The 18,234-nt window shown below is 38.1% G+C and overlaps 1 protein-coding gene across 3 annotated transcripts in view; it reads right to left on the minus strand.

Annotated features, from left to right (window-relative positions):
* Nucleotides 1-18,234, minus strand: part of LOC110110411 (von Willebrand factor A domain-containing protein DDB_G0292028) — a gene marked incomplete at its 3' end in the record, with an annotated part of 58,553 nt that overhangs the window by 20,099 nt on the left and 20,220 nt on the right. For 2 of the 3 annotated variants that reach the window (XM_020841874.2, XM_020841876.2), the window contains 5 exon segments: nt 2,654-2,731; nt 7,645-7,801; nt 7,910-7,942; nt 8,032-8,301; nt 15,173-15,289. In XM_020841874.2, coding sequence (XP_020697533.1) covers nt 2,654-2,731; nt 7,645-7,801; nt 7,910-7,942; nt 8,032-8,301; nt 15,173-15,289 — 655 coding nt within the window. 3 annotated transcript variants of the gene reach the window in all.

The following is an 18,234-nucleotide window of genomic DNA, read 5'->3' on the forward strand; positions in this document are numbered from 1 at the left end:
ACCGGTATGAACCGATCAAAACCACCTGTTCAACTGCAAACCGTTGAACTGGCCCCGATTTCTTAGATCCAGTCGGTTTAATTGCTATCCCATTTAAACAATTACATAAATTAATTTAATAAAAAATATTAAACTTAATAAACTAATTTTAATTTAAACTATTTTAATTTTATAATAAACAATAAATTCCTATAATGCTCATTTTCCACCATTTGGGAGTGAGGGTACCTTTGCATGCTTTTCAAAATGGATGGTGGACTAGTCAGCCTTGTCAAATTTTTAGTGTAGCTGTGATGTTGGCTTGACTAGAAGGGTTTCTCATTGAACATATAGCAGACAATATTGATACTACACTAAAACCTAGTTCTACTTACATTAATCAACAACAGGCAATTAAAAAATAAAAATAAAAAAACAAGCAATAACGTTGTTCTAGACCATTCTGTCAATTATGGCCAACTAGGGAGCTTTAAGTGTCGCCTAATCAACTATAACTCCATAAGAAATCAGGAAAATATATATCCTTGACGGAATACTCAATTGGATCAAGCTAAAATGCGATATTGAGGCACACTAATCATTGATTAGGTTTATGCAATTGCTAGGTAAACAATAGGGATAATGGGCCACATCAGAATTTCCGAAACTTCGTTCACTATTTATGCCTAGTTTAATGAATTTTCAATTTTTAAGAACTTAAAAGCATTTTAATACATATTTATGATTGAGAAGATACGAGTTTGCACTTAAACTTTATTAGGGGTGCTTACAAATATGAAAGAGGTCTTGTTGCAACTTTCCAAACTTTTTAGGGGAATAAATAAAATTTTAAGATGCCCAATCATTTTTTTAAACTTCCAAGAATTTTAAATTTTTCCTGAATATTTTTTTGAAGCTTCAGGATATTTCTAAAAAATTTCAAATTATTTGGGAAGAGTAGTTCTTTTAAACATGTCCATTGTCCAAGCTAGAGCTGTAATTTTAAAAATTTTATCCCATAGATTACAAAAATGAAATTCTTTAGAGGCCCCATATAATAAAGTGGATCAAGGTAATTGGTCAACATAAAAAATAATTAGGTAAATAAAGTAACATGTAGTATAAGGCTTCAATCTTCAATCAAGAGGATATTGAAAGGAGTTGATAAATGATGTAGCATCATGAGATATCACGCGTCATGTGAAACCCATCTTTTTAAATAACCCAAGATCTATACTTGCATTGAAAGCAGGTGAGTCCCAGGATGTCGTATGCCCTACTGAGAGATCTTCATACATTGCATTAGGTTTCATTGGTTCGTGTCTAGGCTTTAATTGTTCTTTTTCAATCGCTAAGTTGTTCCGCATGTTGATTGCAAACCTCATAAATTGATTGAGTTCATCCTTATATAGGATTGAAGGATAATTTCCATCTTTTATTTTTTTGGATTGTAATTATAATTTGTTTAAAAGTGTTCACACTATTGTTTAAGGGGAAAAGTTCATTGTTATGGCTTGATGCTCAAGCCACGGATTTGTCTCCCACTTTAAGCCCATCATAATTTATGATCCGATCAATCATATGTTGCAGCCGACACAAAATTTTATGTGCTTGAACTTTTTAGTCACATATTTGCCCTCTGTTCTACCTTCTTAAGGTAAGGATGAGTCAGTGTGTGCTTTGCTCCATCCAAAATTAACTCCTATCACACCTCTAATGAAACTCTGACAATGACAAGCAATTTCTCTTCCATTTTGATGAGTTTTACATTTATTATTTTTATGTTTTGTTTTCGAGCATTTCATCAAAGTTTCTCCTTTTTGGTGGCTCTCATGGTGACGTTGATTGCTCAAGAAATGCTCCCTCCACCATCAAGCTTCCTCGATGAGAAATGAGAGATATTGAGAATAGTTTTTCATGAAGTAGATTAGTTTATTTTAACCATATTTTTTTTCTGATGCTAGGGCAAAGTTTATTTAAATATGGGATCAAGACGTCCTATAAGTATACCCATAGTTAATTGATCTAACCCATGAAAAAGCACTCCTAATTAAGAAGATTCAATAGGCTCAAGTTTAAATTTAAATTTAGATTAGGCATTTATGTTTCATTCATGAGGAATATTTGTAGGAATGGAGAATAACCAGATAAATATCTCATAATTCCATCATCCCGGGTCTACCAGTGGACCTAATTTGTCAATATCGCAGGGATTTGGGCCAAGACGATCAGGTACCATGATTAGTAAACATGCTAAGCATTTACTTTCCTGAATATTGACAATGTGTACAACAACAGATTTTTATCATCTAGAATGTTTAATCAAGGCATTTTTCACGGTAACTTTCTATTTAGAACATGACATAACGTGCCTCTTAAGTTTTTCGGTAATATAGTAACTTGGTTGATAAAATAATCTGGTTAGATGTCAAATAATATTAGAAATCCCTTTTTTTTATAGTGATCTTTTTTTTTCCTTTCTCACAATCAAGCCCTGGCTGGGGATCCTAGTCAAGAGAAAGCATCATTTAGAGATCTTAAATTGCATACAGCTCGATGTGCATTCCAACAGTGCCCTAGGGTCAAGACAATCGGCATTAAGAGAAGCAGCAGTTATTAAGCACAACAAAATAAAACTTTCAGAGCAAAAAGATACTGAATTGTAAAAACATACCTTGATCATATGCAGCACCATATTTACCTCTACTAACTGATGACAACATTTGCAAGAAATAATGGTTGCAATATGAACCTAGAAAGATTCCCAGAAAATTTAAAGCAGCGGAGAAGAATAGAGAAGGGAATTACAAAGACAAGTTAGAGACCCTTCAGAAAATTACTTTGCAAGTGAAATCGGCAATATTAATAAAAAACAGAAACCGTAATAATGAAGAACATATATAATACTGTCCAAAAGGAAACAACACTCTTAAGAAAACTAGGGCACCCAGCAACAAGGCTAGAGTGATTTTGAACCAGCCTGACCAACCTAACGTCCAAGTCTATGTCTAAAAAAAATAGAAATAGTGTGAACCAACAAAAGATAATCATACAAAGAGTGCATCCAAATACTCGTTTAGCTGCATAATGTAATAGCTAATGGGTAAAAAAAAAACAAAAACTCAATAGAAGCCTCTCTTCTTGAATCCAGGGAAGTGATTTATGATAGAACTACATCATAGTAATCATCATCACTAGTCTCATCCCAATTATTTGGATTCAACTTTATAAATCCTCCTTTTTTATTCATTCTTGCTGAATACTATATGAAATTTTAATTTTATTTCTGTACAAGTGCTCTTGGAAATCATATAGTCATGCTACTTTTGGTCCAAATTATATACTCACATATGTCTTCACAAATACTTAGCAAGTAGTCGGCAAATTATAAGGAGAGAACTCACATTCGATGGACCCCACAGAGGAACTCGCCCAAGGAATATCAGGCCCCACTCCCCCGGGCCTACGAAGAAAGATCGCCTGTCTCAGGGGCAACAAGGGACCTCAACAACTAAGTAACTCACTGTTTGCATCATGGGACGAAGGCAGTCTATACAGCAACTCTCCCCTACCTGGGATGGATGCCTTCATCCCTATACAACCAAGTTCAACTGATGTGAAACATATGTGAATGGATGGTGAATTAGGAACTTGCACGCTTGATCTAGAGAACAATATTATTTGAAAGCTTTTTTAAGCGATAAAACGACGAGATAAAACACGAGCGTGGTGTCATAAGTTTAGGCTAAGTCACATACATAAAAGTTAAAACCACAAAAGTAATCAATTAAACTTAACATTGCATGCGAGGTAGGTTTCAACCATGAATCCCCCCCTAGGGGTAAAATGGGAAAACATGAAAACAAAATAAACTAGTACATAAGACAAAAAAGAAAATAATAAACTCCACATCATAGCCGTCGATCTTTTGATGTCCTCATCATCAACTCCTCCAAAGCATCAATTCACTCGCTTTTTTCCTTTTAAGGAAATTTGCGCCTTAGCATAGGTCACCAGCAGCCCTCAAATGCCACTCAGCCACTGAGCACCCCTTGTTTGAAACTCACTTGCAGACTCGCCCACTCCTACTTTGCATTCCCCAGCTTGCCCAACATACTCAACATTACTGAGCTTGGCCGGAGATAGATCAACAGAACTTTGCAACGCCTGGCCCTCCCTCAGCTAACAAGGAGCTAATACGTGTCTAGCTAGGGTAATCTGTGTAGCATTATACATTCTTTTTTTGTGGTGTAACCTTTCATGTAGTGATGCATGCAAAAATTAGGACAACCCCCTAATTTTTGCAAGCAAAAGAAAAAGACTTTATAAACTTTTAAACAAAACTCACATGACACTCATATACATGACACCAAGACACACACGACAACCATGCTCTTATACCAAATTGATGCATGAAAAAATTAGGTATATTCACCATCATTAGTTGGCACAATCTTTTGCATACAAGATTTCTGATGCATGCAAAAATTAGGACAACCCCCTAATTTTTGTAAGCAAAAGAAAATCTTGTATGCAAAAGATTGTACCAACTAATGATGGTGAATATAAGAGATTTTCTATAAAAAAAAGGATGATATGATTTTATTTTTGGAAGCCAAAACGTGCGGGTGTCTTTGTGGAAAAGCCTGAGAGCTTGTTCCACCTCTTCCTCTTCTTCTAGGAAAGCTTGCGGGCTTCTCCTCCATTTCGTCTCAGCTTCTAATCTCTTTCATCTCGCCGCAAGTGACCACCCCACATGTATCTTTCTTCTCAATGATTGGCAAGCAGCTTTAGGAGTTTATGTTTATGTTTGTGTTTTGTGTCAAGAGTTGTAAGTGTCTTTTTATTATAAAAAATTATATTTTGTGTTCTTTGGTGTATTTTTTATTTCCTAGGAAGCTTTTTCTTTTGCTTGCAAAAATTAGGGGGTTATCCTAATTTTTGCATGCATCAATTTGGTATCAGAGTATATGTGTTCTTTACCCCATTGTGAATGGTTTTGTGATCAAATTGCCAAGGATGACCCAATAAAATATGGCAGACTTAAAGTGGAACGACATCGCAAACAACTTGATCTTTGAAAGAACTCCCAATTGTTAAGTTAACAGAACATTGTTTTGTTATTGAAACTTCACCCCCTCCTTGAACCAAGAAATTTTGTAAGGTTTGGCAAGTGGTTTGGATTTTAACTTGAGCTTAACAACCATTATTTGTGAAACAAAATTTCCCGAACTCCCGCTATCGATCATAAGAGTGCAAATTTTTCCCTCAATCATGCAAATGGTTCTGAAAATATTTCTCCTAAGCCATCTATCCCCATTTTCAATTTTAGTTGTCAAAACTTGTCAGATTACCAAAAGTTGCTCACCTTCATCTCCCTCTACATCAACTTTTTCTAATTAAATGTTGTTTTCAGGATCGGATTCGTTTTCTTCCTCTTCTTCTAACTCTTCATCATTTTCAATGTAATTGTTTCTTTGTGGGTTATTTTTTCTACAAGCCGCAGAGAGATGATTATAAAGCCCACATTTATAGCATGGTCCAATTAATCTTGATTGTTTAGTAGGTTTAGGCCCCATTATTCCCTTTTCTTTATCCACATTTTGATTTTTGAGTTTCAAAAGATTTAATTTTCACACCCGATGTTCCCACAAAAGTTTGAGAAGATTGAGTTTTAACCCCACCAGCCTGTCTTTGCTTATATGTTTTAGTTATTTTGTTGTGACCCCTTTAATGTTGCTTTTTAATTTTTAATGTCATACGATAAGCCTCGTCAATTTTAATTATGTGGTGCGAACTCAGTTAATCTTGGATTGTCCATTTTAAACCGTTGATATACCTTGAGACAGTCTTTTCTTCATATTCATCTAAATCATTTCTAGATTGAAGTTTGTAAAACATTTCAGTGTATTCTTCAACAGATTGATTTCCTTGTCGCAAGTTATTAAATTCTTGAAAGATTGTTCGTGCGTGATCTAATGGCAAGAATTTCCCCCTCATTTTTTCTTTCATTCTTTCCAATTTTGCATTTTCTCTTTCCCTCGCCTAAGTCTATTGTTCTATAAATTTTTCCACCATGTGAGTGCATGACCAGTGAGTTTTAAACTTGCAAATTTGGCTTTCCTATTTTTCGGAATTTCTTTCCATTCAAAGAATTGATCCATTTTTTCAATCCACTCGATGAATTGGTCGGGTTGTAAATTTCCCTCAAAGTTGTGAACATCTATTTTAATCTCATAATCCCAATTTCTTTGTCGCCTATTTTGATTCCTAGGGACTTCTTCTTCACTTTCAGATGTTTGAAAATTATGATGGTTGACATTTAAGTTAGCAAGAGTGTTAGCCATTTTGTTCATTTGATTTTGCAAATCCGCTAACTGTTGCATCATTTGTTGTCAATCCCCTTGATTATTAGCCATTTTTTTATTTTCTAAAGAAAGAGACTCATACCAACCAAGGATTTGCTAACTCGCTCTGATGCCAAATTGATGCATGCAAAAATTAGGACAACCCCCTAATTGTTGCAAGTAAAAGAAAAAGGCTTTATAAACTTTTAAACAAAACATGACTCAAAAACAAAACTCACATGACACTCACATACATGACACCAAGACACACACGACAACCATGCTCTGATACCAAATTGATGTATGCAAAAATTAGCACAACCCCGTAATTTTTGCAAGCAAAAGAAAAATATGTTATAAACTTTTAAACAAAACATGACTTAAAAAAAAAACTCACATGACACTCACATACATGACACCAAGACACACACGACAACCATTCTCTGATACTAAATTGATGCATGCAAAAATTAGGACAACCCCCTAATTTTTGCAAGCAAAAGAAAAAGACTTTATAAACTTTTAAACAAAACATGACTCAAAAACAAAACTCACATTACACTCGCATACATGACACCAAGACACACGACAACCATGCTCTGATACCAAATTGATGCATGCAAAAATTAGGACAACCCCCTAATTTTTGCATGCATCATGTAGCCCTCATACCCCTATTAAATAAGGAAAATATATTTTGCATCCTTTGAATCTTATGATACTAGTATCTTTTTCTATCTGATTGAGATCCTAAGCACTCTTTATAGCTTTTCCCTAGCATTTCCCCATTCTCTCCATCCTCACACAGCTTCCTGGTTTACACTCATAGGTAAACCTGCTAATAAAATCCACCATCATCCATGGACAAATTTGGATCCAACATAAATCATTTTCCTTTCTAATCCTTACACCTTAATTCAATCAACATTCTGGTGCATCTCCTAAACTATCTTGATTTATTCACTCTTCCCCCTTCTTTCTTTTTTCTTTTTTCTTTTTTCTTTTGATCTGCTCATACCATTCCAACTTTTTTCTATAAGAACAGCATTTTAAATGTCAATTGCCAAAAAAACAAATGAAAATATTAGAATATCAACACAATATGGTGAAGTGGACCTATTGAATAAATAGCAAAACATGAAGATCTTTCACAACCTTAACAGATAGAATAACAAAATTTGCAACCAAGTTTTGGGACCTTTCTGCTTATAAGCAGGTACTACTAAGCATCTCAAGGAGTTTTTTTAATGCATTATATTCTCAACGAATTAAGGTGAAGATTACATCAAAAAATTAGTCTGAAGCTTCAATACATTACCTATGCCAAAAGTGCAGATTCTTGGGGACAAAGATCCTCCATTTTCTACGTGAGATTTTACAGTGTGACAAACAGTTCGTTCATTCTCAACTGCTCCATCAGTTACGAGAAAAATATATGGGACTGCGTCCTTTGTTTTAGATAACAAACCTAGCGACTGAATACAGCAAAAATAAAGCTATGATGAATATGACAATGTTAGATAGGCTGCACTCAGAAGATTTCTATCAACAAAATAAAAGACGATGTGGTTAAAGTCGACCACCTGAATGGAATTTTCATCAAACATCCTCAACGCCTTTACGCAGTAGCAACATTAATGTTATAACTGGCAATGAATAACTTATCACCCAAGTAAGGATTCAGTAAGCACAAATAAACATCTACCTCATTCAGGGGTCGCATAATATTTGTCCCACCACATGCGATCAAATTTTTGCTTATCCACTGCGTAGTGCTTTCTAGCAGGTCCACATTAGCGGGTTCCAGAAATGATGAGAAAGAGTACATCTCTTCGTTGAAAGCTATTATGTTGAAGCAATCAGTTGGGGCAAGCTCTGGAAGAATTGAAAGTAGAGCACTCTTAACACTCTCAAGAGGCTTTCCTTGCATGCTTCCACTTATATCAACGAGAAATATGACTTCCTTTCTGAAAACCTAATACAGAGACTGGAAAAAGAATGAGAAGAACCATTTGCAAATTACAAAAGACAAGTAACACTTTGGGACATAGAAGTTTGGTGATGCAAAAAAGATGAAAAACAACTGAAGTAAGACATTGTAGGATAAATATTAATAGCGAAAATGATGCCAATTGGCAGCTTCAAAGAGTGAAATCTAAGAAGGCATAACCAAGTGTGTGAAGCTCCCTTCATTATGATGTCTAGGGAGAGTAATATATGTAAACTTATTCAGACATTGCAAATAAACTGTTAGACCGGTCCTGGACCTGCCCAGCTGGTCCAAAGGGGACCGTTCAGATTTATAGGAGGTGGAACAGGGGGGTTCCGCCCCCTTCTTCTGCCCCTTTTGATAGTGGGGTCAACATGCTTGATTAAGGAAAATTTAGGGGTGCATTTAGGAGGGAAAATTCAAACAAAAGGGGTTGTTTTGGAATTAACCAAATTATTGTATGCTTAAATATGTTTTGGTGGCTAGGGTTAGATTTTTATCTTGCTTTTTGTTGTAGTTTGCTGGTTCTTGGTTCTTGTGTGGGTTCTAGTGGCGTCTAGAGGTTTCAGAGAGTCGGATCTTCCTCTCCAATTGAAGATCCACCTGTATCTTGCCATTTTCCTTTATATATTTGAGTTTTGGTGTGTTCTTTCTAAATTTTTTATGTAGTTCTCTGGTTTTTGCTGAAATTGCATCCACTTCCTAACAAATTGGTATCAGAGCACTTCAATAAGGTACTAATGGTCGAAAGGAAACTAGAAGTGTTGGAGGGGGAATTAGGCCAACTGAAATTAGATTTTGTGAAAAAAAAAATCATATTTTCAAAACAATTTCCATCCATCCATGAAAAGATAGATGGAAAGTTCAGTGCCCTGGAAGACATGCTGAAGAAGTTGCTTGAAGCCAAACCAAATATGATGACATCAAAAACAAAGGAAGCCACTAGTGGCCAATGAAGAGGAGGAAACCCTAATCGGTTTAGGGGAGGGGAGAATCAAGAGGGGGAGATTCTGGAGAGAGAAGATGGGATGCCTCCACTAGAGCCTATTTCTAAGTAGGAAATAAGTATTGGGTACGAACGAATGGATGTTGATTTTGCAAGAAGAGGGGTGGATTATGAGCGTCAAGGTGTTGAATTTGAAATAAGGAGGGGGATTTTGAAGAAGGGTTTGAGTACGAGCCAGAAGGGGAGAATAGGACAATTGAGAGCACCTCCATTTAGGGGAATGGGAGGCTACGGAGGATTCAGAGGAAACGGAGGTGATCTGAGGGTAAGGAAGCTGAAGATGCTCGTCTTTGAAGGCGAGGACGCACATTGGTGGATCTACAAATTATAGAGGAATTTCGCCGACAACAGGATGACAGATGAGGACAAATTGATAGCGGCTGGTCTGTGTTTGGAGGGGAAGGCTTTGGCCTAGCACCAATAGAGACATGAGACGGCCCATTCAAAGTTGGAGGGAGTTCAAGGATTGTTTACTAGAACGTTTTCGAACTAGTAGGAAAGGGGACTTTTATGAGTAATTCTTCGCCCTAATATAGGAGGGTTCTATGGTGGAGTATCATGACATGTTTGAGTACCTAGCTAGCCGATTGGATTGACTTTCTGAGACAATGTTGGAGGAAAACTTCATAAAGGAACTCAAGCCCGAGATTCGGCGGCTGTTAGAGAGATGAGGCCACGTGACTTGGGAGAGGCTATGGAGCTTGCGCAATTGGTGGACCAAAAGTATCTAGAGAGAGGGACCAAAGGCAGCATTTCAGGAGGCTCATACAAGATGACCACCACGTTCTTAGCTCCCAAGGGACTAGCACCATGAAGCCTTCATGAGGTCCCAAAGGAGAAGCCTGGAGGAGGGGGATTCAGGGGAAACTTCAGAAAGCTCACTAAGGAGTTACAAAAGAAACAGGCGAAGGGAGTGTGCTTCAGATGTGATGGGAGGTACACGCCGGGGCACAGATAAGGATCGAACTCTTCAAGTACTTATCGTCTGTGATGATGAGGAAGCTAAGGAGGGAGATGAGAGTGAGGCAGTGGTAGAGGAGGAGGAGAAGCTTCATCTTGACATGGCTGGAGTCTCTTTAAACTCAGTGATGAGGTTCACCCCGAATCACACCATGAAAGTGAAAGGAGAAATAACAAACCAAGAAGTAGTGGTGTTGATCGACAGTATGGCTACCTATAATTTTATCTACAATCAGGTAGTTGACCAACTGGGGGTGAAATTGGTGGATACCGAGGGCTATGGGGTGATAATGGGCACTGAAAAAGTGGAGATGGGTAGAGGAGTGTGTAGAGGAGTTGTGCTGACTATACAATGAGTTCAGGTGAGGGAGGATCTTCTCTCATTGGAGTTGGGTAGCATATATGTCATCCTGAGGATGAAGTGGCTGCAGACATTGGGAGATATCAAGGTCAATTAGGGAGCATTGACGATGGAGTTGCTGGTGAAGGGAAGAAGGATGGTGATCTGGGGAGATGCAAGGTTGTCTAGGGCCATGGTGCCTCTCAAAACCATGATCAGGACCATACACGAGGAGGGGGGAGGATTTATAATGGAACTGCAGAGTTTATAAGGGATCAAACTAAATGAGGGGGGGAAGGGGGATTCCTCTTTCAGTACAGCCACTCATACAACAATTCAGTGAGGTTTTTTAGCCACCTCAAGGCTTACAATTCAGGGTGTCACCAATTAGTGTGTGTCCATACTACTACCTCAAATTCAAAAGGATGAGATCGAGAAGCTGATCAGAGAGATGGAGGTGGGGATCATCAGGCCAAGTATGAGCCATTTTTCTAGTCCAGTCTTACTGGTCAAGAAGAAGGATGAGAGCTGGAGATTAAGTGTGAACTATCGGGCCTTAAAAAAGGAGACTGTGTCAGAAAAATTTCTCATTCCAATGATTGATGAGCTACTAGATGATCTATGTGGTGTAGTGGTCTTCACCAAGATGGATCTAAAGTCGGAATACCATCATATCAGGATGAGAGAGGAAGATATTCTAAAGACTGCTTTCAGGACATGTGAGGGGCATTACGAGTTTTTAGTGATAAACGCCCCTGCCACTTTCCAGTTGCTCATGAACAGGGTGTTCAAACCATATCTCATGAAGTTTGTACTGGTCTTCTCTGATAAAATATTGGTACATAGTAGCTCGATAAGAGAGGAATTGAAGCATGTAAGGGTGGTCTTGAAAGTATTACGAGAGCATCAGCTGAGAGCCAACCTGAAGCAATATTACTTTGCACATATCAGTGTGGAATACTTGGGCCATGTGGTCTCTCAGGAGGGGGTGAATATCGATCAGGCCAAAATTGAGGCAATGCAGAAATGATCTCTACTTAGAAATCTGAGAGAGCTGAGGGGGTTCTTAGGGTTGACAGCGTACCACAGGAGATTCGTGAAAGGCTTATAGCACCATAGCTTGGCCATTGACAAAGCAGCTAAAGAAAGACGGTTTTCTATGGAAACAGGCAGCTACAGAGGCCTTTGGGAGACTAAAAAAGACCATGACTACAGTACCGATTTTGGCTCTACCAGATTTCAATCAAATCTTTGTGGTTGAGACAGATGCATCATGATATGAGTTGAGGGCTGAACTCATGCAGAATCACAGACCCATAGCATACTTAAGCCAAGTGTTGACAGCCAGAGCTATGTTAAAGTCATTCTATGAGAGAGAAATGATGGCTATTGTGTTAGCCATTCAGAAGTGACAATCATACTTGTTGGGATGGCATTTCATTGTTAGGACGGACCAGAGGAGCTTGTAGTTCCTTTGGAGCACAGGATGGTGATGGAAGAGCATCAGAGATGGTTATCAAGCTATTAGGCTCTGATTTTGAGATCCAATATAGGCTTGGATTGGAGAACAAATCGGCGGATGCATTATCCAGAAGCATGGGGGAACTCCAGGAGTTGGCTATGTCAATACTGTTGATGCTAGATTGTGGTTGGGGGTCGATACCACTAATGTTCGATTTGGGAGCTATCAAAGAGGAGAGTATGCATGATGAGGAGTTGGAAAAAATTAGAGTAGATCTTTTGAAGGATGGGAACAGCCACCCAAGATACTCTTTAGAGGGGGAGAGATTGTTGTGCCAGGGGAGGTTTGTGATGCCTAGTACCTCAGTTCATATCCCATAGCTGCTACAAGAGTTCCACGGGAGCACTATTGGAGGTCACTCTGGTGTACATAAGACATACATGAGACTGGCAGCGAAGCTATATTGGAGGAGGATGCACAAGGATGTGAAATAGATGGTGGCTAGATGTGAAGTGTGTTAGAGGAACAAGTACATGGCCATGGCTCCTAAGAGGTTACTTCAACCACTAGCTCTACCAGACAGGATGTGAGAGGAGGTCACCATGGACTTTACTGATGGGTTGCCTCACTCTGAAGGGTTTACAGAGATTCTGATGGTAGTTGACAGATAGAGCAAGTACGCTCACTTCATCCCCCTATGGCATCCTTACACGATAGTGACGGTAGCGACCGCATTCATCAGGGAGGTGGTCAAGCTACATTGGATAATGAAATCTATAGTATCCGACAGAGATAAGGTATTTCTCAATCATTTTTTGAGGGAGTTGTTTAGGTTATAAGGGACAGTGCTAAAGAAGAGCACCGCTTACCACCCCCAGACAAATTGATAAATAGAAGTGGTGAACAGAAGCTTGAAAACATACATGCTATGTTTTGCTTCAAAAACACTTAGGATATGGGCCAAGTGGCTGAATTGGGCAGAATAAAGCTACAACACCTCGTACCACTCGGCCTCCTAGATGACTCGCTTCAAGGTGTTGTTTAGAAGAGACCCTCCCCACTTGGTACATTTGGGCAGAGTCGCACATTAGTATCTTCAGTAGAACAGTACTTGGGGGAAAGGGATAGGGTGATGGAAGAGTTATAAAGCACCTGTTGAGGGCTCAATAAATTATGAAGAAGCAGGTGGATGGACACAGGAAGGACACCCAATTTGTCGTTGGGGACATGGTTTAAAATTGCGCAATTTGAGGCTCGCCTTGAGGCCAACCTTTGCGCAATTCCAGTAAAAAACGCCTCGATGCTTACGCCTCAAGTTTTTTTTATGAGGCTTGCGCCTCAACTTGGTTGAGGCCCGCCTCGCCTCACTGGCATGAGGCGTACACCTCACGCTATATATATTAAAACATACATAAATCTTGAAGTAAATGCCCGACATTGGACTCTATAGGAGAGGAGGAAGGGGAGAGAGCAGTTCATCATAATGATGATTCAAATGAAGAATCCCTTAGTGATGACAGTGCTGATGACTTATGAGTTCTTATGTGATATGGCATTGCTATTTATTTTTGGAAATTTAAATTATATGTTAATGAAAAGAATATTGGGATTTGGGAAAGATAGAATTTTGAGTTGAACTATATTTCATGTTGTCTTATTATTGGGATATTTTGATTTCACTTAATATCATTTTATGTTTACGCAATCTTTTGATTTTGAGGCTTACGCCTCAAAACGCCTTGGGGCTTACGCCTCGCCTCACGAATGAAAAACGCCTCAATACCCGAATACGCAATTTTAAACATTGGTTGGGGATAAGGTATTCTTAAAGTTGCGACCCTACAGACAGAGGAAAACAGCCAACAAAAGGTATGAGAAGCTAGCCCCTAAGTACTTTGGCCCTTGTGAGGTATTAGAGAAGATTAGAGCTGTGGCTTATCGCTAGAAGTTACCCTCGACTGCTTCCATACATCTAGTGTTCCATGTATCACAGTTGAGGAAAACAATGGGGGATCATGCAGCTAGTTCAAAATTACCAGGGACGCTAACACCGGATTTGGAGGTGGTTTTGGAACCATTGGAACGTAAAGGGGTACGCCAGGGAAAAGGAGAGCCCAAGGAAGTGTTGATCAAGTGGAAGAACTTACCTGACTATGATGCCGCTTGGGAGCCATATGAGGACAAGGTGGCTCTTTGGGAGTGAAGTATTGTTAGACCGGCCTAGCCAGTCCAAAGGGGACCGGTTCAGATTTATAGGAGGCGAAACAGGGAGGTTCTGCCCCCTTCCTCTACCCCTTTTGATAGTGGGGTCCACATGCTTGATTAGGGGAAACTAAGAGGGGGTTTAGGAGAGAAAATTCAAACTAAAGGGGGCTGTTTTGGAATTAACCTAATTATTGTATGCTTAAATATGTTTTGGTGGCTAGGGTTAGGTTTTTATCTTGCTTTTTGCTGTAGATTGCTGGTTCTTGTTTCTTGTGTGGGCTCTAGCGATGTCTAGAGATTTGGGAGAGCCATATCTTCCTATCCAATTGAAGATCCAACTATATCTTTCTATTTTCATTCATATATTTAAGTTTTGGTATGTTTTCTTCCTAAATTCTATGTGTCGTTCTCTGATTTTTGCTGAAATTGCATCCACTTCTTAACATAAACATTGCATGATTGCTTGTGACCTCCGGATTACAAAAAAGTGACAACCTAGCCATTACTCGAGACTTTCCCTCTAATTGGCTACTGCAAAGAAGATCATCAGAAAACAAAAAATAAGCAATATCTAAATATTTCAAGAGGCATATGACTAAGGAAGGATATGCAAACAATGAAATTAGCAAATTCAGAATAGTACAAATTGACATGTTGATGGGTAACATTGCAACATCATATCGATATTAATAAACAAGTATCAAACAGGTAAGGTAAGCACTAGTACATAAATAGCAACATAGATAAAAGGTTAGGAAGTAAAACCAGTGACTTAAAAAGTAATTTCCTTCAACATTAAAGGGGCACTGATATACGGCTTAACAAGTAAATTAGTATTCAACTTCATGTAAACATAAGAGAGTATCTGGAAAGTTGGAGGTACCTTCCCCATCTGATTACTCCCAGGATAAAGGCATAGGCAGAACATATTTCTTTGATCTAGATCATGCATTGAAGGAGAGTTCAACATTATACCTCCATATATATCACTTGAGAAAACCTGTGCAGTTTAAAAATTCTTGTAAAATAATGCTGAACCTACTAACAAGAGATTCAAAAAGAATATTTTGATTAAAAAGTATGTGCTAGTCAACTGGTAAGTGAATCTCTTAGATGAAATATTGATGCCAAAATCAAAATCTACAATCGATGGAAACACAAAATATTGCATTCTATAGATCATTTTGAATTATAATCAATTAACTCAATCAGTTAGAATTTGTATTTGCAAGCACGTGACTGTGTTGTAGTAGGGGGATGAGGGGACAGGACACGGTGCTACCACTACATTTTTTTTTTTATGGTGCTACCACTACATGAAGAAACTGTACTTGCAATAGTATTTGGTGTTTTTGGCCCTATTTCTACGGCTTCCACCATGAAGGATTTCTGAGCTTGCGAGTACTGCAATGTCAAAATCTACGATAAATAAAAATGCAATATATTTGTATTACATCAATCATTTTGAATTGAAATCAAATAGTTAAGGATTTGCTTTTGCACGCCTCTAATAACCGTACTTTCTATGATTGGGTTTGAGACCACCATTCAATTCCTACTATATTTTACGAAAGGTGGTTTCTGTGATGCTACCGCCACGTTAAGAAATTGGACTTAACAATTATGTTGTTATATTTCAATTCCTATCCCCATATCTTATATCTTACAGCTTCTAATTTCATGGGGCTTCTATGACTATGGATTATAAGCCTGTGAATACTATGCGGTGGCTCATACTCTATTGGACGAGCCGTGTTTTCGTTTGGTAGGGGGGTACATAAAGAAAGTGTGCATACAATAATATTTTGGTATTTCTGATCCTATTTCTAAGGCTTGTATTGCTATAGCTGATATTCCAGTCGGGTTCCTCTGCTTGCAACTACTTCAAAGTCAAAGTCAACTATCAACGAAATGCAAAAAATTTGCATTACATCAATCATTTTGAATTGTAATAAATTAATTAAGGATTTGTTGTTGCATGCCGCTGGTTACCATGATTTCTATGGTTGGATTTGGGACCACCATTCAACTCCCAACGTATTCTACCTGAGATGATTCCCTATGACACTATCGCCACATAAAGAAATTGGGCTTAGAGTTATGTTTTTATTCCTATCCAATCTTTTATCCTATAGCCTCTATTTCAATGGGGATTCTACTCTTTAAGGACTTCTATTTCTATGGATTCTAGGCCTATTTCTATTGCTCGCTGGCTCATACTCTATTTAGGTATAGTGCTTCTCTTCTATGATTTTGACTGAGATGTTCATCCAAGATACCTTATCACAGTACATAAAGAAATTATGCTTATGATGGACAGGCTGAGCCTTTGGGTCCCAATAGTGTGGGCGGCGTGCAAGGAGAAAGAGGGTGGGGGGGGAGGGGGGGTTCAAAGGGTTTTAATTCTGTATTTAATTACTTATCATGGAAAACAAAAAAAGAGAAAATTAGGAAGATTTATTTAGCGAAAGAGGGCTGATTTGAATTCGGATTTGGGAGGGAATTAGGAAGGTTTATTTAGGGAAAGAGGGCTATTTGAATTTAGAGTTGAGAAGGAATTAGGAAGGTTTATTTAGGGAAAGATTGCTGATTTCAATTCATATTTGAGAGAGAATTAGGAAAGTTTATTTAGGGAAAGAGAACTAATTTGAATTCAGATTTGGGAGGAAATTCGGAAGGTTCATTTAGGGGAAGATGATAGATTTGAATTCGGATTTGGGAGTGAATTAGAAAGATTTTTTTAGGGAAAAAGAGCTGATTTGAATTCAGATTTGGGAAAGAATTAGAAAGTTTATTTAGGGTAAATTATGTTATTTTATTTTAATTATGTGAATTGTGTTTTGCTATAGTTTTTTTTTTTTTTTTTAGTTGTTTCTAGCGGCATCTAGGATTTGTGGAGAGCCGATTTACCTCTTGAATAGTATATCAACTTGTATCTTGGTTTGTTGTGCCAATATATTATTCTTTCTCGCTGATTTCTGCTGTGTTTCTCTTCGTTATTGTTATTTTTGCTATGTGAAGATCGGATTCCTACCAAATTGGTATTACAGCACATTTTCTGGGACTTATGAAAATCTGAAATCTGAATTTGTAGAGCAAATTTCAGCAAATGAAGGCAAATTTTTTAATATGGAGGAGATGATAAAAAAGATGTTAGATTTTCAAGCCAAAGCGACATCAGCGGAGGCAAGAGCGTCGTTGCCCGGACAAGAAAGTGGGGGAAATCCTAAGATAGGGGCAATGAGGGAGGTGAAAATTTTGGAGGAAAAAGTTGAAATGCCACCTTTGGAGCCACTTCCAAGGAGGAGAATGGGGGAAGGATATGGCCAACAAAGAAATTGGGATGATGAAGATCAAAGAGCTGATTGGGGGAGAGGGAAATATAGAGGGATCACAACACCCACTACACTAGAGGAGGAACAAGTTATTCGGGCGGTGGCAATTCTATGGTGAGTAGGGGTGTCAATATTTGACCCGACCCGAAAACCCGACAAGAACCTAACCCGAAAATTTTGGGTTCGGGTCAATCCGAACCCAAATTGGGTCGGGTTCGGGTTAGGGATTTCGACCCGTTTTTAAAATAGGGTTCGGGTTAACCAGGTAATCCGAAATCAACCCGGTTTGACCTGTTTATAATTAATTTAGGAGAGTTTTAAAAGATTGTTATGAAATAAGTAAATAATATTTCTAAAAAATAATAAACATTATTGCCCAAATTAAATTAAGCTAGATTTATTTTAAATTGATTGAAGTAAATCTTACCTTAATTTGATTTATGTTTAAATAAATCAAATTAAATTAAAAAAAAATAGTAAAACATACCCGAAGCAGATCGGGGTCGGGTTCGAAAAACTGGCTAGTTTGAAAAAATGGGTCGAGCTTAGGTCAGGTCGAACAGTTTTGGTTTGGGCCCAAACTCGACCCGTAACCCGATTTTGACAACCT

The sequence above is a fragment of the Dendrobium catenatum genome, unplaced genomic scaffold (genome assembly GCF_001605985.2).
Source record: "Dendrobium catenatum unplaced genomic scaffold, ASM160598v2 fragScaff_scaffold_199, whole genome shotgun sequence".
NCBI lineage: Eukaryota > Viridiplantae > Streptophyta > Magnoliopsida > Asparagales > Orchidaceae > Dendrobium > Dendrobium catenatum.